The 25,115-nt window shown below is 40.6% G+C and overlaps 1 protein-coding gene across 3 annotated transcripts in view; it reads left to right on the plus strand.

Annotated features, from left to right (window-relative positions):
* The window catches only part of LOC139749114 (protein CIP2A-like), a 236,984-nt gene that overhangs the window by 82,975 nt on the left and 128,894 nt on the right, over window positions 1-25,115 (plus strand). For all 3 annotated transcript variants that reach the window (XM_071662706.1, XM_071662705.1, XM_071662704.1), the window contains exons 6-10: window positions 2,452-2,565; window positions 15,735-15,871; window positions 16,081-16,236; window positions 18,896-19,019; window positions 23,050-23,303. In XM_071662706.1, coding sequence (XP_071518807.1) covers window positions 2,452-2,565; window positions 15,735-15,871; window positions 16,081-16,236; window positions 18,896-19,019; window positions 23,050-23,303 — 785 coding nt within the window. The remainder of the gene's footprint in view (window positions 1-2,451; window positions 2,566-15,734; window positions 15,872-16,080; window positions 16,237-18,895; window positions 19,020-23,049; window positions 23,304-25,115) is intronic.

Genomic DNA, 25,115 nt, shown 5'->3' on the forward strand with positions numbered 1-25,115 from the left:
AATGGGAAACACATGAGAGAGTGATGAGCTCCAAAGCTTTAGAGGGTAGGAAAAGATCTTAGATTAACAAAACAATCCACCATCGAGTTGCCAAGTTGCTGAAGAGATTTGATAATTCACTTATGGTAGGGATATCATATATTTGGTTGCATGATACTGCCTTAGAAGTCAAATTACATGGTTTGGTTACCTCAGTTACCTTGTGGTATTTATTGTAATGAGATAACTTTTGCTTGCTGTCCTTGTGTTTAGAGATATTTTTGCTATTTCTGTTATGGGCAATATTTTTCTTCTACCAGTAACTAGCATGGATCATAAGAAATTGTCCTCAGAAGAGGCTCATATTCTCGCATGAAAGCAAGAGAATGTGTCTTTCAACAAATTTCTTGATATAGTGTTTGGACAGAGTCCACTATCCAAACACTCTTGGGTTTCCTGGAAATGTCATCTCTCCCTGAAAAGTTGGGTCTTATCAACCAAGGAATACCGGTAAGATGATTGATAACCTGATAGGGATGGGTTTTCAACACCTCATGCTTCATCAGGTTATCAGTCACCTAACTGGTTTTCTTGGGTTGACCAGAAGTAAAACTAAACAAGTTCCTGGATGCTGGAATTGGCCCTGCCAGTATGTCTTAAGATTTTCCTTGAAGACATTTTTTTATATTTTTTGCTTCTAAGCAAGAATATGGGCCATATCTACCTGGGACAACCTTGAAGGACCCTTGAGTGGCAGAGAAATATGAATATCACATGGGACAAGAATGGCAAAAAAATAAGGACCATGAGCAATAGTTTCATCCCTCCAATCTCAATACTGTGTGGTAACTAAGGCAGCAAATTGTGTCCTTTGATGTCTATGACTGTACCATACTGCCACAATATGATATTTCCTCCTTAAGCAAATAAGAGAATTTGTTCCATAAATGAAGCTTGACATGTGAAAGCCTATTGTTAAGTAGTACTCATTAGATTTATTTATGTAAACTGCACCTAACTTTTCATTAATCACAGTTGACAAGTGTTAGTTTTAGAATAGGAGGAAACAAGTAATACTAGACAGTGAAAATGATAATTAATGTAAATGAGGATTGTGAAATGAGTTATTATGGTATCATTACTAACTGAGAATTTGAAAAATAGAATACATGACTGTAGAGTTAATATATGATTTTGTTGAATCTAGCATTAAAGAGAAGTGGTAAGACTATAGGTTGTTACAACACAGATAATAGTGCCTCTACAGATGATATTTAGACGGATGAAAGGAGTTGGTAAGATTAAGAAAACTACACAATATCATTAAAGGAAGCTGTCAGACTAATTGACAACAAAATATTCAGTATCAAAAAGCTCTAAAAATCAAAGGGAAAATGTGTGACATTGAAAAATTGAAACCCATATTACAATTAAGTTTGGGTATTGTAAAATGTGGAATATTCCAGGTCGAAATTGAATGCGAGAAAGAGATGCATTTTGATGTGGAGTGGATCTGCTCTTTGTGGTTATGTAAGGAGTAAAGGATGATGGTACATGGAATAAGCAAAAATTACATGGTAGCATAAAACGATGAGGATATGATGATGCTGATATGTTCATGATGACGTAACTGAAAGTGAAGAGATGAAGGTGATTTGGTAGATTAGACTAAAGAAGGTTTGAGAGATTTTGATGGAAAAGAACGGGTATGCAGTGTGTATCAGCAAAGGGTAAAAGTAATGTGAAACAAATAGAATATATAGTGAGCATTGCGAGCTAACTGTGCCTCATTGCAAAATCTTGTCATTGATACTTGCATTTAAAGTCTCTCTTCTCTCTTCTCTTCTCTCTTCTCTTCTCTCTTCTCTTCTCTTCTCTTCTCTTCTCTTCTCTCTCTCTCTCTCTCTCTCTCTCTCTCTCTCTCTCTCTCTCTCTCTCTCTCTCTCTCTCTCTCTCTCTCTCTCTCTTCTCTCTCTCTCTCTCTCTCTTCTCTCTCTCTCTCTCTCTCTCTCTCTTCTCTCTCTCTCTCTGTCTCTGTCTCTCTCTCTGTCTGTCTCTCTCTCTCTCTGTCTCTTTCTCTGTCTGTCTCTCTCTGTCTGTCTGTCTCTCTCTCTCTCTCTCTCTCTCTCTCTCTCTCTCTCTCTCTCTCTCTCTGCTGGGAAATTAGAAGAAAAGTTCTTTGTCATTCATTGCACATACTTTGAAGCATTTGGAAAGAAAAAAGTTAGGGAAAGGTAGATACAAGGGTAAAGTTATGGTGAAAAAGTAGTCTTTAAAGGATAGTATAGAGTCTGAAATAGTACAGCAGACCCCTAAGTAGTGCTGCTGTTGTAATGTGTGAATGCAGGGAAAGAGAAAATGTTATGTGGGAGAAAGACCATTTTCTGTGCTTTTCTTATATTAATACTTTTGTTGATGATCATTTACAACTGGTCTACTTTTTGATGAGAATAATAGTAACTATAATTACAGGTTTTAATGCAGAAATTGACAGACATGAAAACAGCTACTATCAACATAAAACTTCTTGCATCAGAATTGATGTTCTGCCTGGATTTGAAAGTCGCTGATTTGGATTTTTCCCTTGTAAGTGTTTTTCTGTTGGAGCACAGCATAGCCTCATCATAACTCATTCTTTGTTTGAAATTTTCAGAGTTAACATTGAAAAAAGATCTTACAAAATTTTACAAAAAATTGAAGCTGCAGATTTAGATACAGTCAGCATATAATAAAAGAAACATTGTAAGTAATGGAAACACTGGTATTAAGACTTCTCACATCTGATGATATTTGTCCAAAGAGGGTGCAGGTAGGGATAGGGGAGAAAAAATACTTCCCACGTACAACCCATGTGTCGTAGAAGGCGACTAAGGGGGGCAGGAGCGGGGGGCTAGAAACCCTCCCCTCCTTGTATTTAACTTTCTAAAAGGGAAAACAGAAGAAGGAATCATGTGGGGAGTGCTCATCCTCCTCGAAGGCTCAGATTGGGGTGTCTAAATGTGTGTTACTGTAACCAAGATGAGAAAAAAGGATTGATAAGTAGTATGTTTGAGGAAAGGAACCTGGATGTTTTGAGTGAAATGAAGCTCAAGGGTAAAGGGGGAGAGTGGTTTGGAAATGTTTTGGGAGTAAAGTCCTGGGTTGGTGAGAGGACAAGAGCAAAGGAAGGAGTAGCACTACTACTGAAGCAGGAGTGTGGGAGTATGTGATAGAGTGTAAGACAGTTAACTCTAGACTGGTGTGGCTAAAACTGAAAGTGGATGGGGAGGGATGGGTGATTATTGGTGCCTATGCACGTGGTCATGAGAAGAAAGACCATGAGAGGCAAGTGTTTGGGAGCAGCTGAGTGAGTGTGTTAGCAGCTTTGATGAACGAGACCAGATTATAGTAATGGGTGATTTGAATGCAGAGATGAATAATGTGGCAGTTGAGGGTATAATTAGTGTACATGGGGTGTTCAGTGTTTTAGATGGAAATGGTGAGGAGCTTGTAGATTTATGTGCTGAAAACGGACTGGGAATACGTGGTTTAAAAAGAGAGATAAACATAAGTATACCTATGTAAGGAGGAGAGATGGCCAGAGATCGTTATTGGATTACGTGTCAATTGATAGGTGCGTGAAAGAGAGACTTTTGGATGTTAATATACTGAGAGGGGTAGCTGGAGGGATGTCTGATCAATATCTTCTGGAGGCGAAGGTGAAGATTTGTGGAGGTTTTCAGAAAGGAGAGAATGTTGGGATGAGGAGAGTGGTTAAAGTGAGTGAGCTTGAAAGGGAGACTTGTGTGAGGAAGTTCCAGTAGAGATTGAGGGCAGAGTGGCAGAGGATGAGAGCAAATGACATGGAGGGAGTAGGGGAGGAGTGGGGTGTATTTGGGTAGGCAGTGATGGCTTGCGCAGGGGATGCTTGTGGCATGATAGAGGTGGGAGGTGGGCAGATTGGAAAGGGTAGTGATTGGTGGAATGAAGAAATGAGATTGGTAGTGAAAGAAAAGAGAGAGGTATTTGGATGATTCTTGCAGAGAAGTAGAGCAAATGAGTGTATAAAAGAAAGAGGCAGGAGGTTAAGGGAAAGATGCAAGAGTTGAAAAAGAGGGCAAATGAGAGTTGGGGAGAGAGTATCATTAGATTATCCCCTGGGGATAGGGGAGAAAGAATGCTTACCACGCATTCCTCACATGTTGTAGAAGGCAACTAAAGGGGACATGAGCGGGGGGGCCAGAAACCCTCCCCTCCTTGTATTTTAACTTTCTAAAAGGGGAAACAGAAGAAGGAGTCACGCGGGGAGTGCTCATCCTCCTCGAAGGCTCAGATTGGGGTGTCTAAATGTGTGTGGATGTAACCAAGGTGAGAAAAAAGGAGAGATAGGTAGTTTGTTTGAGGAAAGGAACCTGGATGTTTTGGCTCTGAGTGAAACGAAGCTGAAGGGTAAAAGGGAAGAGTGGTTTGGGAATGTCTTGGGAGTAAAGTCAGGGGTTAGTGAGAGGACAAGAGCAAGGGAAGGAGTAGCACTACTCCTGAAACAGGAGTTGTGGGAGTATGTGATAAAGTGTAAGAAAGTAAATTCTAGATTGATATGGGTAAAACTGAAAGTTGAAGGAGAGAGATGGGTGATTATTGGTGCATATGCACCTGGGCATGAGAAGAAAGATCATGAGACGCAAGATCATGTGAGGCAAGTGTTTTGGGAGCAGCTGAATGAGTGTGTTAGTGGTTTTGATGCACAAGACCGGGTTATAGTGATGGGTGATTTGAATGCAAAGGTGAGTAATGTGGCAGTTGAGGGAATAACTGGTATACATGGGGTGTTCAGTGTTGTAAATGGAAATGGTGAAGAGCTTGTAGATTTTTTTTTTTTTTTTTTATACTTTGTCGCTGTCTCCCGCGTTTGCGAGGTAGTGCAAGGAAACAGACGAAAGAAATGGCCCAACCCCCCCCCCATACACATGTACATACACACGTCCACACACGCAAATATACATACCTACACAGCTTTCCATGGTTTACCCCAGACGCTTCACATGCCTTGCTTCAATCCACTGACAGCACGTCAACCCCTGTATACCACATGACACCAATTCACTCTATTTCTTGCCCTCCTTTCACCCTCCTGCATGTTCAGGCCCCGATCACACAAAATCTTTTTCACTCCATCTTTCCACCTCCAATTTGGTCTCCCTCTTCTCCTCGTTCCCTCCACCTCCGACACATATATCCTCTTGGTCAATCTCTCCTCACTCATTCTCTCCATGTGCCCAAACCATTTCAAAACACCCTCTTCTGCTCTCTCAACCACGCTCTTTTTATTTCCACACATCTCTCTTACCCTTACGTTACTTACTCGATCAAACCACCTCACACCACACATTGTCCTCAAACATCTCATTTCCAGCACATCCATCCTCCTGCGCACATCTCTATCCATAGCCCACGCCTCGCAACCATACAACATTGTTGGAACCACTATTCCCTCAAACATACCCATTTTTGCTTTCCGGGATAATGTTCTCGACTTCCACACATTTTTCAAGGCTCCCAAAATTTTCGCCCCCTCCCCCACCCTATGATCCACTTCCGCTTCCATGGTTCCATCCGCTGACAGATCCACTCCCAGATATCTAAAACACTTCACTTCCTCCAGTTTTTCTCCATTCAAACTCACCTCCCAATTGACTTGACCCTCACCCCTACTGTACCTAATAACCTTGCTCTTATTCACATTTACTCTCAACTTTCTTCTTCCACACACTTTACCAAACTCAGTCACCAGCTTCTGCAGTTTCTCACATGAATCAGCCACCAGCACTGTATCATCAGCGAACAACAACTGACTCACTTCCCAAGCTCTCTCATCCCCAACAGACTTCATACTTGCCCCTCTTTCCAGGACTCTTGCATTTACCTCCCTTACAACCCCATCCATAAACAAATTAAACAACCATGGAGACATCACACACCCCTGCCGCAAACCTACATTCACTGAGAACCAATCACTTTCCTCTCTTCCTACACGTACACATGCCTTACATCCTCGATAAAAACTTTTCACTGCTTCTAACAACTTGCCTCCCACACCATATATTCTTAATACCTTCCACAGAGCATCTCTATCAACTCTATCATATGCCTTCTCCAGATCCATAAATGCTACATACAAATCCATTTGCTTTTCTAAGTATTTCTCACATACATTCTTCAAAGCAAACACCTGATCCACACATCCTCTACCACTTCTGAAACCACACTGCTCTTCCCCAATCTGATGCTCTGTACATGCCTTCACCCTCTCAATCAATACCCTCCCATATAATTTACCAGGAATACTCAACAAACTTATACCTCTGTAATTTGAGCACTCACTCTTATCCCCTTTGCCTTTGTACAATGGCACTATGCACGCATTCCGCCAATCCTCAGGCACCTCACCATGAGTCATACATACATTAAATAACCTTACCAACCAGTCAACAATACAGTCACCCCCTTTCTTAATAAATTCCACTGCAATACCATCCAAACCTGCTGCCTTGCCGGCTTTCATCTTCCGCAAAGCTTTTACTACCTCTTCTCTGTTTACCAAATCATTTTCCCTAACCCTCTCACTTTGCACACCACCTCGACCAAAACACCCTATATCTGCCACTCTGTCATCAGACACATTCAACAAACCTTCAAAATACTCATTCCATCTCCTTCTCACATCACCGCTTGTAGATTTATGTGCTGAAAAAGGACTGGTGATTGGGAGTACCTAGTTTAAAAAGCGAGATATACATAAGTATACGTATGTAAGTAGGAGAGATGGCCAGAGAGCGTTATTGGATTATGTGTTAGTTGATAGGCGCGCGAAAGAGAGACTTTTGGATATTAATGTGCTGAGAAGTGCAACTGGAGGGATGTCCGATCATTATCTTCTGGAGGCGAAGGTGAAGATTTGTAGGGGTTTTCAGAAAAGAAGAGAGAATGTTGGGGTGAAGAGAGTGGTGAGAGTAAGTGAGCTTGGGAAGGAGACTCGTGTGAGGAAGTACCAGGAGAGACCGAGTACAGAATGGAAAAAGGTGAGAACAAAGGAGGTAAGGGGAGTGGGGGAGGAATGGGATGTATTTAGGGAAGCAGTGATGGCTTGTGCAAAAGATGCTTGTGGCATGAGAAGTGTGGGAGGTGGGTTGATTAGAAAGGGTAGTGAGTGGTGGGATGAAGAAATAAGATTATTACTGAAAGAGAAGAGAGAGGCATTTGGATGATTTTTGCAGGGAAAAATTGCAAATGAGTGGGAGATGTATAAAAGAAAGAGGCAGGGGGTCAAGAGAAAGGTGCAAGAGGTGAAAAAGAGGGCAAATGAGAGTTGGGGTGAGAGAGTATCATTAAATTTTAGGGAGAATAAAAAGATGTTTTGGAAGGAGGTAAATAAAGTGCGTAAAACAAGGGAGCAAATGGGAACTTCAGTGAAGGGGGCTAATGGGGAGGTGATAACAAGTGGTGGTGATGTGAGAAGGAGATGGAGTGAGTATTTTGAAGATTTGTTGAATGTGTTTGATGATAGAGTGGCAGATATAGGGTGTTTTGGTTGAGGTGGTGTGCAAAGTGAGAGGGTTGGGAGAAATGATTTGGTAAACAGAGAAGAGGTAGGAAAAGCTTTGCGGAAGATGAAAGCCGGCAAGGGAGCAGGTTTGGATGGTATTGCAGTGGAATTTATTAAAACAGGGGGTGACTGTATTGTTGACTGGTTGGTAAGGTTATTTAATGTATGTATGATTCATGGTGAGGTGCCTGAGGATTGGCGAAATGCTGCATAGTGCCATTGTACAAAGTCAAAGGGGATAAGAGTGAGTGCTCAAATTACAGAGGTATAAGTTTGTTGAGTATTCCTGGTAAATTATATGGGAGGGTATTGACTGAGAGGGTGAAGGCATGTACAGAGCATCAGATTGGGGAAGAGCAGTGTGGTGTCAGAAGTGGCAGAGGATGTGTGGATCAGGTGTTTGCTTTGAAGAATGTATGTGAGAAATACTTAGAAAAGCAAATGGATTTGTGTATAGCATTTATGGATCTGGAGAAGGCATATGATAGAGTTGATAGAGATGCTCTGTGGAAGGTATTAAGAATATATGGTGTGGGAGGCAAATTGTTGGAAGAAGTGAAAAGTTTTTATCGAGGATGTAAGGCATGTGTACGTGTAGGAAGAGAGGAAAGTGATTGGTTCTCAGTGAATGTAGGTTTGCGGCAGGGGTGTGTGATGTCTCCATGGTTGTTTAATTTGTTTATGGATGGGGTTGTTAGGGAGGTGAATGCAAGAGTTTTGGAAAGAGGGGCAAGTATGCAGTCTGTTGTGGATGAGAGAGCTTGGGAAGTGAGTCAGTTGTTGTCCGCTGATGATACAGTTCTGGTGGCTGATTCATGTGAGAAACTGCAGAAGCTGGTGACTGAGTTTGGTAGAGTGTGTGAAAGAAGAAAGTTAAGAGTAAATGTGAATAAGAGCAAGGTTATTAGGTACAGTAGGGTTGAGGGTCAAGTCAATTGGGAGGTGAGTTTGAATGGAGAAAAACTGGAGGAAGTAAAGTGCTTTAGATATCTGGGAGTGGATCTGGCAGCGGATGGAACCATGGAAGCGGAAGTGAATCATAGGGTGGGGGAGGGGGCGAAAATTCTGGGAGCCTTGAAGAATGTTTGGAAGTCGAAAACATTATCTCGGAAAGCAAAAATGGGTATGTTTGAAGTAATAGTGGTTCCAACAATGTTGTATGGTTGCGAGGTGTGGGCTATGGATAGAGTTGTGCGCAGGAGGGTGGATGTGGTGGAAATGAGATGTTTGAGGACAATATGTGGTGTGAGGTGGTTTGATCGAGTAAGTAATGTAAGGGTAAGAGAGATGTGTGGAAATAAAAAGAGTGTGGTTGAGAGAGCAGAGGAAGGTGTTTTGAAGTGGTTTGTTCACATGGAGAGAATGAGTTAGGAAAGATTGACCAAGAGAAGGGACCAAGGGAACGAGAAGTGGGAGACCATATTGGAGGTGGAAAGATGGAGTGAAAAAGATTTTGAGTGATCAGTGCCTGAACATGCAGGAGGGTGAAAGGCATGCAAGGAATAGAGTGAATTGGAACGATGTGGTATACCGGGGTCGACGTGCTGCCAATGGATTGAACCAGGACATGTGAAGCATCTGGGATAAACCATGGAAAGTTGTGTGGGGCCTGGATGTGGAAAGGTAGCTGTGGTTTCGGTGCATTATTACATGACAGCTAGAGACTGAGTGTGAACGAATGGGGCCTTTGGTGTCTTTTCCTAGCGCTACCTCGCACACATGAGGGGGGAGGGGGTTGTTATTCCATGTGTGGCAAGGTGGCGATGGGAATGAATAAAGGCAGACTATGAATTATGTACATGTGTATATATGTATATGTCTGTGTGTGTATATATATGGGTACATTGAGATGTATAGGTATGTATATTTGTGTGTGTGGACGTGTATGTATATACATGTGTATGTGGGTGGGTTGGGCCATTCTGTCGTCTGTTTCCTTATGCTACCTCGCTAACGCGGGAGAAAGCGACAAAGCAAAATAAATATAGAAATAAAAAAGATGTTTTGAAAGGAGGTGAATAAGGTGCGTGGGACGAGAGAGCAGATGGGAACATTGGTGAAGGGGGCTACGGGGGAGGTAATAACAAGTAGTGGTTAAGTGAGAAGGAGATGGAGTGAGTATTTTGAAGGTTTGTTGAATGTCTGATGATGGAGTGGCAGATATGGGGTGTCTTGTTCAAGGTGGTGGACAAAGTGAGAGGGTCAGGGGAAATGGTTTGGTAAATAGAGAAGAGGTAGTGAAAGCTTTGTGGAAGATGAAAGCCAGCAAGGTGGTGGGTTTGGATGGTATTGCAGTGGAATTTATTAAAAAAGGAGATAACTGTGTTTTTGACTGGTTGGTAAGGATATTCAGTGTATGTATGGATCATGGTGAAGTGCCTGAGAATTGGCAGAATGCATGCATAGTGCCATTTGTACAAAGGCAAAGGGGATAAAGGTGAGTCTTCAAATTACAGAGGTAAGTTTGTTGAGTATTCCTAGGAAATTATATGGGAGGGTGTTGATTGAAAGGGTAAAGGCATGTACAGAGCATCAGATTGGGGAAGAGCCTTGTGGTTTCAGAAGTGGTAGAGGATGAGTGGATCAGATGTTTCCTTTGAAGAATGTATGTGAGAAATACTTAGAAAAACATATGGATTTGTATGTAGCATTTATGGATCTGGAGCAGGCATATGATAGGGTTGATAGAGATGCTTTGTGGAAGGTATTAAGAGGATATGGTGTGGGAGGTAAGTTGCTAGAAGCAGTGAAAAGTTTTTATTGAGGATGTAAGGCATGTGTACAAGTAGGAAGAGAGGAAAGTGATTGGTTCCCAGCGAATGTCGGTTTGCGGCAGGGGTGTGTGATGTCTCCATGGTTGTTTAATTTGTTTATAGATGGGGTTGTTAGGGAGCTGAATGCAAGAGTTTTGGAGAGAGGGGTAAGTATGCAGTCTGTTGTGGATGATAGGGCTTTGGAAGTGAGTCAGTTGTTGCTTGTTGATGATACAGCGCTGGTGGCTGATTTGGGTGAGAAACTGCAGAAGCTGGTGACTGAGTTTGGTAGAGTGTGTGAAAGAAGAAAGCTGAGAGTAAATGTGAATAAGAACAAGGTTATTAGGTTCAATAGAGTTGACGGACAAGTTCATTGGGAGGTATGTTTGAATGGAGAAAAAATTGAGGAAGTGAAATGTTTTAGATATCTGGGAGTGGACTTAGCAGGGGATGGAACTATGGAAGCGGAAGTGAGTTAGAGGGTGGAGCAGAGGGTGAAGGTTCTGGGAGCATTGTACACATGTACATATTCATACTTGCTTGCCTTCATCCATTCCTGGCGCTACCCCGCCTTACAGGAAACAGCATCGCCACCCCCTTCTTCAGCGAGGTAGCGCCAAGAAAAACTGACAAAATAGCCCAGACTCATTCTTAATCAGTTTCTAGCTGTCATGTGTAATGTACCAAAGCTACAGCTCGCTCCCTATCCACATCCAGGCCCCACAGACCTTTCCATGGTTTATCTCAGATACTTCATGTGCCCTAGTTCAGTCCACTGATAGCACATCGACTCTGGTATACCACACCATTCCAATTCACTGTGTTCCTTGCACACCTTTCACCCGCTTGTATGTTCAGGCTCCTATTGCTTGAATCTTTTTCACTCCATCTTTCCACCTCCAATTTGGTCTCCCGTTTCTCTTTGTTCCCTCCACCTCTGACACATATATCCTCTTTGTCAGTCTTTCTTCACTTATTCTCTCCATATGTCCAAACTATTTTGACACACCCTCTTCTGCTCTCTCAACCACACTCTTTTTATTTCCACACATCTCTTTTACCCTTTCATTACTTACTTGATCAAACCACCTTACACCACATATTGTCTTCAAACATTTAAATTCCGACACATCCCCCATCCTCTGTACAACCCTATCTGTAGCCCATGCCTCGCAACCATATAACATTGTTGGAACCACTATTCCATCAAACATACCCATTTTTGCTTTCCGAGATAATGTTCTCTCCCTCCACACTTTCTTCAATGCTCACAGGACACACACACACACGCACGCACGCACACACACACACACACACACACACACACACACACACACACACACACACACACACACACACACACACACACACGTGACTCGCTTCTGCTTCCATGGTTCCATCCACTGCTAAGTCCACTCTCAGATATCTAAAGCACTTCACTCCTCCAATATTTCTCCATTCAAACTTACATCCCAATTAACTTGTCCCTCAACCCTACTGAACCTAATAACCTTGCATTTATTCACATTAACTCACAACTTTCTCCCTTCACACACACTTCCAAACTCAGTTACCAGCTTCTAGAGTTTCTCAATGTGATCAGCCACCAATGCTGTATCATTAGCAAGCAACATCTGAATCACATCCCAGGCCCTCTCATCGAGAACAGACTGCATACTCACCCCTCTCTCTAAGGCTCACATTTACCTCCCTCACCATCCCATCTATACACAAACTGAACAACCAAGGTGACATCATGCACCTGTGCTGCATACCAACCTTCACTTGGAACTATTCACTTTCCTCTCTCTTTACTCATACACATGCCTTACATCCTTGATAAAAACTTTAGCAGCTTTCCTTCCACACCATATGTTCATAATAACTTCAACAAAGCATTTCTATCAACCCTATCATGTGCCTTCTCCAGATTCATAATTGCCACATACAGATCCAACTGTTTTTTTCTAGATATTTCTCATAGTTATTTTTTAAAGGAAATTTGATCCACACATACTCTACTCCTGAAACTACACTGCTCCTCCTCCTCTTGCACATGCCTTCACCCCCTTAGTCAGTACCCTTCCATACAACTTACCAAGTATACTGAACAAACTCGTACCTCTATAGTTTGAATGCTCACCTTTATGCCCCCTTTCTTTACACAGTGGCACTATCCATGCATTCTGCCAATCCTTAGGCACCTCAATATGATCCTTACATACATTGAGAATTCTTATCAACACAATCATCTCCTTTCTTAATAATTTTAATTGCAATTCCATCCACCCTGGCCACCTTGCTGCATTTCATCTTACGCAAAGCTTTCACCACCTCTTCTCTCTTCACCAAACCACTCTCCATGATTCTCTCACTTTGCATACCACCCCAGTCTAAACACCCTACATCTGCCACTCTATCATCAAACATTTAACAATCCTTCAAAATATTCATGCCATCTCCTCACTTTATCAGTATTTGTTAATACTTTCCCTTTTGCCCCTTTTCACTAATGTTCCTGTTTGTTTTCTTGTCTTTCATACATTATTTTCCCCCTTCCAAAGCATCTTATTTTCCTTAAAGTTTACTGATACTTGTTTACTCCATCTCTCATTTGCCTTCTTTTTAACCCCTGCACCCTCCTCTTGACCTCTTGCCACTTTTTCTTATATATCTCTCACTCATTTTTGCTCCTTTCTAGTAAGTACTGCCGAAATGCCCCTCTTTTCTCTTTCACTCGGAACGTTACATCTTTATCCCTTCACTCACTACCCTTTCTAATCTGCCCACCTCCCACCTTTTGCATGCCACATGTGGGTGGCTGGAAATCCTTCCCTCTCGTTTTTTTTTAATTTTCCAAAAGAAGGAACAGAGAAGGGGGCCAGGTGAAGATATTCCCTCAAAGGCCCAGTCCTCTGTTCTTAACACTACCTCGCTAACGCGGGAAATGGCGAATAGTGTGAAAGAAAGAAAGAAAGAGGTTTCTTTTCCAAGCTTACTCTCACTACTCTCTTCTCCCTGATATTGTTTCCTCTTTTTCGAAAACCTCCACAAATCTTCACCTTTGACTCCACAAGATATCCCACCAGCTGCTCATTGCAGGACATTTACATCCAAAATTCTCTCTTTTACATTCCTGTCACTTAATATGTAATTTAATAATGCCCACTGACCATGTCTCCTACTCACATGTGTGTACTTGTGTATATCCCTCCTTTTTAAACCAGGTATTCCCAATCACCTGTCTTTTTTTTTGGCACACATCTCTGCCAGATGCTCACCATTTTCATTCCTAACGATGAATACCCAGTGCACCCCAATTATACCCTCATCTGCCACATTACGTAATTCAAAACTTCTGAGGCAATCAGTCTGCTGCTCCCAAAGCACTTGCATCTAATGATCTTTCTTAAGACCAGGTGCATAGACCATAAAAATCATGTGGAAGTGAACTTAAAAAGATAATTGAAAACATATATGGGAGCTTTCAATGTTAAACATTTGAGTAGGGAAGCTTCTATATAATGAAAGGTACCAACAAACAAGCAACTGTTAAGGTGATTCACTCGAAGGCTTTATTTGTATCAGATACCTCAGTCAGTCAGTGAGAATAATTTCCCATTGACTACTGCAAAACAAAGGTAAAGAAAACTTCAAAGACATAAAGCTAAATATTATCAGCTTAAAATGACTAACAGAGAAAGTTGATAGGAAAATTGATGGCAAAAGAGTGAATATAATTATTGTGGTTTTAGTATTCATTATCACAGAAGTTCCTTACAAGATGGAAGGGCAGGCTGGTGGGGTGTTAGTATCATCCCATCCTCAGTTCAGTTTTATGTAAAGGACAAATACAAGAGTCATGATTATGATTGTAGTGATTTTGAGGGAATCCTTCAAGAAATCCCATGCATATACCTATGTATTTAACACAAAATTGTAGAGGTAAATTCAAAGTTGTTGACAAAAATTGCATTAGATTTGTATGAGAAATACAAATTTTAACCTGAGTGTAGTTGGTAGGCAACCACTGACTAAGGAGGTATATTACTGGTACAACCTGCCTGGGTATTGGGATGGTTAATGACTGTTGTGTAGTGAACAACCACCTCGATGGTTGTCAAGTTGCATTGCCCTGACCCAGGTAGCTGTCTTTTCTTTCTGCCTCACCCACACTTGGACTGCTGACATTCTTTCCCCAAATAAACAATTTCCTTGTTACACTTAACACTTGACAATACTTGACTCACACAACTCAACATATGTAACTCTAGATTTTTCTGCAATGAGCACTATTTGCCAGTCCTACCTTTTGGCAAATGGTAGGAACAATAGATGGAAGTAGTAGGTAGGAACATGAGACAGGAGCATTAGGTAGAACTAGTAGGTAGGAACATTAGTGGGAGTATTAGGTAGAAGTAATAATTCAGAATATTTGTTTGGAATATTTAGTAGACACATTAGGTAGAACTTTGAGGAGCCTCTGAAAAATCTCTGCTAGAGTTGTCCTCCGCTAGTGGCCTGTTACAGATGAAGCACTAAAGGCTAAGAAGTGGAACTGGAGTTCACCAGTCATGAAGACTCTTTTGCCATGGCCACCCCCTTGAGGGAGTACCCAAAGGGAATGGGTGTCAGAGATAGAGAGATGTATACACCTAAAAAACGAGTTGCTAAAGCAAGAAGAGATGTAAACAGAACCTTCCTCATGATATCTTTTGCGTAATTTTTATAAGGCTTTGTTCTAATGGAAGATTGCCAGCTCAACAGTCAAAAGCTACTCCTCCAAATAAAGAAAAAAGACAAAAATTATTACTCACTGAAACTTCAAAACCTCTTTGCTTTCACAATGGTAGTAGATCAAATGCTTCTTTTGATGCTCTTTTTAGGGGGCATTGTTCTGATACCCTTTAGAGGGGGCATTGTTCTAATGCCTTCTTGAAGGGGTGTTGTTCTGATGCCTTCTCGAGGGAGCATAATTCAGATGCCCTTCATGGGGAGAAACCTTCAGGAATGTCTTGAGGAACACTCAAGTACCTCTAAGAACCAAAAATCACTAAGGTCAGAACTACCTGGGTGTGAGCTAACAGATGAGAATGAGTCTCTAGATGATGACAAGGGAGATTCAACCCAGTCATATGCTGTATTTCTTAGGCAAAATCCTAAACTAGTAAAATCATTAGCAGGCAAAACCAAAAGATCTAGGCAAATTACAGATTGTCAGCCATGGGCGATACTTCTATTGTGTTTCTCCTTAATAATTTTGCCAGTAGCTCTTTTACCCCTACCAGAACACACAAAACACACTGGTTAGCATTTCTTCTTCCATCTTCTATTTACACATTATTTAGAAAGTTTACGTAAGAGGAATAGTGATCACAGTATTGAAAAATCTAACAAGTTTTTCTTAATTTCTTTGACAGATTGAACATATTGTAGACTTGGTCTTTGCTGCAGCAACTTATGGTTTCATGGAAAATAATGTTTCCTGGCTTCGGCTGGCTGCTGATGTTTTTGGGGAGCTTACTTCTTGTCCAAGTGTAGAAGAACGTCTCAGAGGGTAAATTTCCTTCAGATAATCTTCTCTATATCTTTTTGCATTTTCTTATCAGACATTAGATAGATATGAAGTTTGATGAATTCACATCCTAGGATTGAAATATTTAGTTAAGAAAAGGAGGTGTTTTTGTAGGTTTATCTGAAAAAAATATATAATTATTTGCTCAGATCATTGACATGCCAGATCATTGACAGAGGTAAAAATCACAGGTACAAAGATTATGCATCTGGTTTGATACCTTTGCTCAAAAGTATGGTTCCTGAGAGCCCAGAATGCCTTACTGAAGTAATGCTGGATCTGCTGTATCACCTTGTTGAGTTTGACCATTCAGAGATACGGCCTCTTTATATGGATATATTTCCCAAGTAAGTCATAGTGCTTAGGATATTTACATTAACTAAACACTTATCTTTAAAACAATCTTTTTGTTTTAGATTTTATTTTTGTTGAAAACCGTACTGTTAAGAGAATTCATATTCGACAGATTTATTCCTCTACAGCCTTTGAATTTATAGATCTCTTTTAATATTTAACAGTTAGGTGCTAATACACTAAAGTTTAATGTACTGTTAGGAGGAGTTCTTTAACTCTTTCCAGTCTCTTCCTACTTGACCTACCCTAGTCCCCTGCATTGTACAGTCTTAAAGTTCTCTTATACGCACATGACCTCACTGTTACACCATAGTACCTTAACATTGCACATGCAACAAAAATCATGAAGCATTACATCAAACTATCAGAACTTTACTGAAAACAGAATTTCTGTATCCCAACAGAAATTCACGATCACCCTCTTAAACCCCTGACAGACATGAATCCAAATTGCACCCTTACATAACTCTGAATGGTCAACTTCACCTACTTAGCAAAACACCATCCATATTATATATCATATATGACACCTACTTGATATTCACCTCCATTTCATACATCAGCACAAAGGCTGTAAACAAACTAAATGCACTCAGAATATTCATTGGCACCAGTTTCAGACAAGAGAGGATTCTCTCAGTATGCTCTACAAACTATTAATGTGATCCACACAAGTTATGCTTCATATGCTATGTCAGTCACCCTTTTAAAAGCAGACAACAAAACTGCAAACCACACAGAACAGAGCACTTAGAACAATAATTTGATGTGTAGCAACCATGAACACTCAGCAACTGTAGAGAGAAACAGAATTATTTCCAGTACAGTCTTGCCTCATCTCGACACTCAGTTCTTTGCATTAGTTTTAGCCCATCTAACCCAAACCAACACAAACCCAGTCACAAGAATTCATAGGGAAATAAAAAGCTCCTGTCTCACAGTTATGCATCCTATATTTCTAGATCCCCCTCTCCCTCAGCAAATGCTACATTGACAAAACATCTTTATACTGTAATGACAGGACAAGCTCAAAACATCTGGCTTCTCCCTGATCCAAATCATGACCTACATTCCACCTGACATACATCCATCTGAAACTCCTCAGACACATATGTTACACTTTCTCATTGTACTTTTGACACTACCTATCTCTACAACATTATAGATATTGATTCTACATAAGATCCATTATGGTCAGAATGTAGCTTCCATACTAAAAACACTAAACTTCTATGATTCAGTTTTCCAGCACTCAAACTTACAAAGGCAAGCACACCACATCACCACATTTCTCAGCCTGTAGTTTTTGATTGCTTTGAGGAGGGTTTTGGCAAATTAAGATAAGGTATATATATATATATATGTATGTTTTTTGATACCTAATTGCTTTTCCTACCTTAGCAAGATGGAGTCTGGCATGAGTGAACAGTAGCTTCATTTGCACTCACCCACTCTGTAGCCATCTCTGAAAATAGCACCAGCCATCCAAAGTCAAGCCCCACTGACTTGGCCATATACTTTACTTTTACTTGCCTACCCCAGGAGCCTCTCAGTGTAACTCCACAGTACACTGTAAACCAACCACATCCACTGGGCAGGACTACAGGTCAATGAATGTGATGATGTTACATGTTTGTCTTGTGAAGTGAGAGCTGGGCAGGTATGGAATGAATGTTCAATGTCTTCATTTTAAAAATTACTTCTTGGATATGACAAGCTCTGTGATAAGTTGCAGTTATGATTCTAGTGTTCTAGAGAAGAGTGGTCATTATTGTCTGAAATCATTTAGTTTATAATCAATGGCTATCAATGTCTTTATCAAAAGAGTAAGACATGTTCGGATAGGAAGAGAGAAGGATGAGTGGCTCTAGGTGGAGGCGAGTCTGTGGCTGAGCTGTGGTGTTACCATGGTTGGTTGAGGTTCTTCTTTGGATGGTGTGGTGAGGGAGGTGAATGCGAGGATTTCAGGGAGAGGTGCATGCCTAGGGTTTTTGTTGTTGTTACTGATACTGTGTATGCCACACTACCCACTGTTTCAGTTCTCCCCTATCATTTACAGAGTAAGGAAACGCCATTTGCCACTCTTATTTCTACACTTCCGCTCACTTCAACCAGTCACCACTATGCCTGAGTGTACAACTAGTACTCTTAGTCCTTTAAATTGCAATCATACCTCCAGTCACACTAACCTTATCCACCCTCTAGTTTACTCGCATGGACAAGTGCTTTCTGTTAAATTCCTGTTAGAGAGCGTATGAAATTGAATGCAGCCATCTGGAGACAGGCTTTGGCGATATGGTTTAACTTTATTTGTATTGTGTTTTCTATTGCAACTGCATATCTTTATTAGTTTTCAGTGATTATAGGGCCAGTGTACTTTGTTTTGTAGATTTTCCACGTACTATACTTTCTAGAAAAGAGCCTTGCTGGAATTTTTTGGCAGATATTTTTGTTGTGCCTAATTTTTGCTCAAAAATTATTCTTAAGACTTTCATTATCTGAGCTGTTATGCTTTCATTGCTTGAAATGAATTAACTAATAGAATTATGGTCTCTTATGAATCTCAAATTCTCATGATGCTGTTAGTTTGCATATGATATACTGTGCTTCTAAGATAATATGATGATAATAATATACTTCCCCCATAATTAGAATAATAGGATGGATGCATTCAGAGCAGTGCGGTGTTGCTTCTGTGAGGGTTATGCACTGTTTTATAACCCAAGATGATTCGGTCTTCTCTACATATATTGAAGACTTCATCACTGCTGTCAAAGTATGTTTTCTTTTACTGTTTCTGCAGTGTTGTTTCACATTAAATTGTTGTAGACATTTTTAAAACCATAAACAGATTTCGTGAAAACTTATGTAGCTTTTAGATTTTGTAGAAAAACTTTGTCCTCACAAAGAAAAAGTGTAAGTGGAGGATGAAATAGAATGCTTTATAAGTTTGAATGGGGAAAACTTGGAGTTGGATGGATATGGCAGCAGAGGATGCAACAAAACAACCTCTCTGTGTTCACCGATAAACCTAATAACCTAGCTTTTTTTTCACATTTACTGTCATCTTTCTCCTTTCATGCACACTTCCAAACCAGCTTCTGCAGTTTCTCACTTGTATCTGCCGCTAGTGCCTTGTCATCAGCAAACAGTAACTAGCTCCACTTTCATGCTCTTCCGCCTACCTTTGCATTCATCTCCCTCACCTCCCCATCCATAAACAAATCAAACAGCCACAGAAACATTACACAATACTGCCTCAAACCTTCATTCACTGGGAACCACTTGTTCTCATCTCTTCCTACTCACTCTTATGCCTTTTCCCCTTGATAAGAATTCCTCCCTACTTTCTGTTGCTCTCCTCCCACACTGTATATACATAAAATCTTCCACAAAACATCACTGTGAACCTTATCATATACCTTCTCCATATCCATAAATGCCTCACACAAATGCATCTGTTTCTATAAGTATTTCTTTCCCACAATCTTCAAAGCAAGCACCTGATCCATGCATCCTTTACCACTCTTGAAACCACATTGTTCTTCCCCTGTATGGTCTCTGCATGCCACCACCTTCTCAGGCACTACTCTTCCATACAATTTGCCATATATAGGGCACTCAACAAACTTATATCTCTGTAATTCAGACATTTACTTTTGTCCCCAATTGGGAGGTAAGTTTGAATGGAGCAAAACTGGAGGAAGTGAAGTGTTTTAGATATCTGGGAGTGGATTTGGCAGTGGATGGAACCATGGAAGCGGAAGTGAATCATAGGGTGGGGGAGGGGGCGAAAATTCTGAGAGCCTTGAAGAATGTGTGGAAGTCGAGAACATTATCTCGGAAAGCAAAAATGGGTATGTTTGAAGGCATAATGGTTCCAACAATGTTGTATGGTTGCGAGGCATGGGCTATGGATAGAGTTGTGCGCAGGAGGGTGGATGTGGTGGAAATGAGATGTTTGAGGACAATGTGTGGTGTGGGGTGGTTTGATCGAGTAAGTAATGTAAGGGTAAGAGAGATGTGTGGAAATAAAAAGAGTGTGGTTGAGAGAGCAGAAGAGGGTGTTTTGAAATGGTTTGGTCACATGGAGAGAATGAGTGAGGAAAGACTGACCAAGAGGATATATGTGTCAGAGGTGGAGGGAACGAGGAGAAGTGGGAGACCAAATTGGAGGTGGAAAGATGGAGTGAAAAGGATTTTGAGTGATCGGGGCCTGAACATGCAGGAGGGTGAAAGGTGTGCAAGGAATGGAGTGAATTGGAACGATGTGGTATACCGGGGTCAACGTGCTGTCAATGGATTGAACCAGGGCATGTGAAGCATCTGGGGTAAAGCATGGAAAGTTGTGTGGGGCCTGGATGTGGAAAGGGAGCTATGGTTTCGTTGCATTATACATGACAGCTAGAGACTGAGTGTGAACAAATGTGGCCTCTTTCCTAGTGCTACCTCACACACATGAGGGGGGAGGGGGTTGTTATTCCATGTGTGGCAGGGTGGCGATGGGAATGAATAAGGGCAGATAGTATGTATTATGTAAATGTTTATATATGTATATGTCTGTGTGTGTATATATATATATATATACATTGAGATGTATAGGTATGTATATTTGCATGTGTGGACGTGTATGTATATACATGTGTATGGGGGTGGGTTGGGCCATTCTTTTGTCCGTTTCCTTGCGCTACCTCGCTAACGCAGGAGACAGCGACAAAGCAAAATAACAAATGATAATACTTTTGTCCCCATTGCCCCCTCTTTTTTTTTCACTGGCACTGTACAGGCATTACATGAATCCTTAGGCACCTCAGCGTGAGTCATACATATACTGAAAATGCTAACAAACTAATTAACAGCACAATCTCCCATTTTGTTTGGAAATTTTCCTGCATTCCTTTCCACTCCAGTCCCTTTGACACACTTCATCTAATGCAAGGCTTTCACCATCACTTCTCTTCATCAAGCCACCTCCCATAACTCTCACTTTGCATATCTTTGTGTCCAACACTGCTCACATCCATATCTTGGGTCTAAAACAGCCCACATCTGCCAACCTATTATTGGACACATCCAGCAATTATTCAAAATACTCACTATATCTGCTTAAGCTCATCTCTGTCTGTTACCACTTCTGCTTTTGCTCTTTTCACTTATATTCCCTCTTGTCTTTTTTTTACTGCCACTGTTTATCTCCTTTCAAAAAAAAATTTATTTATTCTCCCTAAACTTTGCTTATGTTTGCTCACCCCAACCCTTGTTTGCCCTTTTTATCAGCCCTTACACCTTCCTCTTTGATCTCGTGTTACTTTCTTAGGGATACTGAGGAAAGCAGAACTTTTGCACTGCTTCCCTACTGATCAGAGTGACCTCTCTGGGCTACTAATGATAATTAAGTCAGCTGGATATTTAAACAGAAGAAAGTTAGCATATCAGATTATTGTTGTTGGATGCTGTTCTCAAAGAGCACCTCAATAGTTGTTGAATGCTGTTCTCATTGAGCATCTCAGTAGTTGTTGGATGCTGTTCTCATTGAGCATCTCAGTAGTTGTTGGCTGCCTTTTAAAGGCTAAAGAAACAAAATTTATTTTGAAATTACTTAATTTTTCATGAAAAGCTTTTTCTTAATTGACAGTTTATAATTGTCTGTTGTCCTAACTGATGTGTATAGTTGAGAGTTCTCCCATTACATTTTAGCTCAGTAGAATGAAAAACAGCTGTCTGAATAATTCAAAGTGGGTTGTGTAATGAAAGTCCAGTGCTTAGATTTTTTCTGTGAAGTAACAGCCAGCAGATAATCTAATCATAAGAGTTCAGTGTTCTAAGCTCTTGTGTCTAGTATCAGCTCTGATCATGACAAGCAGTCATAAGAAATAACCTTTAAATCCATACCAGAAAATCTTAGTTGCCTGCTGATTTGGCCTTTTTCATTCACATGCATGTATTTGAGACAATTAATCTTGTCTCCTGCAGATTTTATGATGTTTGGTATGCTTTTATAGGAAATATGGAAATGTATATTTTACGGAATGATAAGATTTTAGAGACAAAATATGAATATAGTCTATTTTTATGGGGAGCTTTTTCAAAGTTGAGGTCCTTGATTATGTCTGGTTATCCTAAAGGATGTATATGTCTCTGGTAAAAAGTTGTCCCATTACTTTTTAACTCACTGAATATAAGAACAACTTTGTAGATAATTCAAATGGAACTGTGTAGTGAAAGCCTTAAGATTTTTTTTGATAAAGTAACAGCCAGCAGACAAAACATGAGATTTTGTGTTATCTTTTGGATAATTCAAATGGAACTGTGTAGTGAAAGTCTTAAGATTTTTTACTAAAGTAACAGCCAGCAGACAAAACATGAGATTTCGTGTTCTAGCCTCTAGTATCCATTGACAACCCTGATCTTGAGGAGCAAAATAGCCCTAGAAAATGCAAGTATTTTTGATCTGATTTCCAAACCATTGTCACAAAGACTTATCGGCTCATACATTTAACTATTTATTCATGCTCTTACACATACATCTATGACACAGCCAATAATGAGTTTGGTAAATTGAATTGGACTCTTTTCAAAATGTTATGGCAATTAGTTTGTCAGAAAAATGAAAGGAAATTAACATTTCATAATTTCCTCTCTTTTACACATACTTGAACTCGTTTTCAGAATACTTAGAGTTAATTTGATTTATAGCAGTCCATACATGTGTAACTGTAATTGATTTGTGGCAGCTCTGATTAATTTCCCCTTCCATTCATAATGCTGAATGATATGTTCATTGCTAACCTTCAGTATTTCCGCAGGAATCACTGAACTTTGGTGAAGATGTACATATGGATGATAACAAGTTACATCGTATTACTGCTACCTTAACTCTGTTAGAAGGCCTTTGCTGTCGTGATACAGCTATCCGCTTCAAGTTGGCATTTGAGCTTCAGCCAGAAGTATTCTCCTCTCTGTTGAAGAGAGTTTTGATTGTTGAAACACCCTGCTCATCATCAGGGAACTCCTTAGCACAAACCTTTGCCAGCTTTGATTATGAATCTAATGCTCATAGGTAAGTCAACCCATTCAACATTCTCATGGGGTAATATGGAGAGAATAACCTTGAAAATTTTGATGCTTGTGTTCCACCTCCAGGAGTAGGGAAGTGAGAAAACCTCCACAACAATAATCATGAGAGGAATTACTAAGAGTGTGAAAAGCCTTTACACTTGAATCTGGCTAACAAGATGAAAGCAGTAAATTAGAGAAAATGGAAGGACAAATGAGGATTGAATTTTTGCGAATAAGGCCATTGTTAGATTGTTTTTGATACCATCTCATTTAAGCAGGAAAGACAGAAAGGAATGAAATATATATCTATTTTTTCAAACATATTCACCACTTCCCACATTAGTGAGATAGTACCAGGAACAGATGAAGAAATGGCCTCATTTGCTCACATCCACTCTTTAGCTGTAATGTGTACAAGTAGGAAGAGAGGAGAGTGATTGTTTCCCGGTGAATGTCGGTTTGCTTCAGGAGTGTGTAATGTCCCCATGGTTGTTTGATTTGTTTATGGATGGGTAGTTAGGGAAGTGCATGCAAGAGTTTTGGAGAGAGGGGTGAGTATGCAGTTTGTTAGGGATGAGAGGACCTGGAAGTGAATCAGTTGTTGTTTGCAGATGATACAGCATTAGTGGCAGATTCAAGTGAGAAACTGCAGAAGTTGGTGACTGAGTTTGGAAAAGTGTGTAAAAGGAGAAAGTTGAGAGTAAATGTGAATAAGAGCAAGATTATTAGGTTCAGTAGGGTTGAGAGAGAAGTTAACTGGAATGTAAGTTTGAATGGAGGAAAAACTGGAGGAGGTGAAGTGTTTTATATATCTGGGAGTGGATGTAGCAGCGGATGGAACTACGGTAACGGAAGTGAGTCACAAGATGGGGGAAGGGGCGAAGGTTCTGGGAGCGATAAAGTATGTGTGGAAGGATAGAACGTTATCTTGGAGAGTAAAAATGGGAATGTTTGAAGGATAGTAGGTCCAACAATGTTATATGGTTGTGAGGCATGGGCTATTGATAGGGCTGTGTGAAGGAGGGTTGATGTGTCGTAAATGAAATGTTTTAGGACAATATGTGGTGTGAGGTGGTTTGATCGAGTGAGTAATGAAAGGGTAAGAGAGATGTGTGGCAATGAAAAGACTGTGGTTGAGAGAGCAGAAGAGGGTGTGTTGAAATGGTTTGGTTATATGGAGAGAATGAGTGAGGAAGGATTGATATAGAGGACATATGTGTCAGAGGTGAAGGGAAGAAGGAGAAGCGGGAGACCAAATTGGAGGTGTAAGGATGGAGTGAAAAAGATTTTGAGCGATTAGGGCCTGAACATACAGGAGGGTGAAAGGCATGCAAGGAATAGAGTGAATTGGAATGATGTGATATACCGGGAGCTGTGGTTTTGGTGCTTTACACATGAGCCTAAGAGGGAAAATCCTCACTCGTCCCCCTTCTCTGTTCCTTCTTTTGGAAAAGTAAAAACTATAGGGGAGGATTTCTAGCACCCTGCTCCCTCCCCTTTTAGTCACCTTTTATGACATGCTGGGAATACATGGGAAGTATTCTTTTCCCCCATCCCCAGAGCTTGTGGATTTGTGTGCTGAAGAAGGACTGGTGATTGGGAATACCTGGTTTGAAAAGAGAGATATACATAAGGAGTAGGAGAGATGGCTAGAGGGCATTATTAGATTACGTGTTAATTGTTAGGCGTGTAAAAGAGAGACTTTTGGATGTTTATGTGCTGAGAGAGGCAGCTGGGGGGATGTCTGATCACTGTCTTGGTGGAGGCAAAGATGAAGATTTATAGAGGTTTTCAGAAAAGAAAAGAGAATGTT

Source organism: Panulirus ornatus, chromosome 6 (genome assembly GCF_036320965.1).
Source record: "Panulirus ornatus isolate Po-2019 chromosome 6, ASM3632096v1, whole genome shotgun sequence".
In the NCBI taxonomy this organism is placed as follows: domain Eukaryota; kingdom Metazoa; phylum Arthropoda; class Malacostraca; order Decapoda; family Palinuridae; genus Panulirus; species Panulirus ornatus.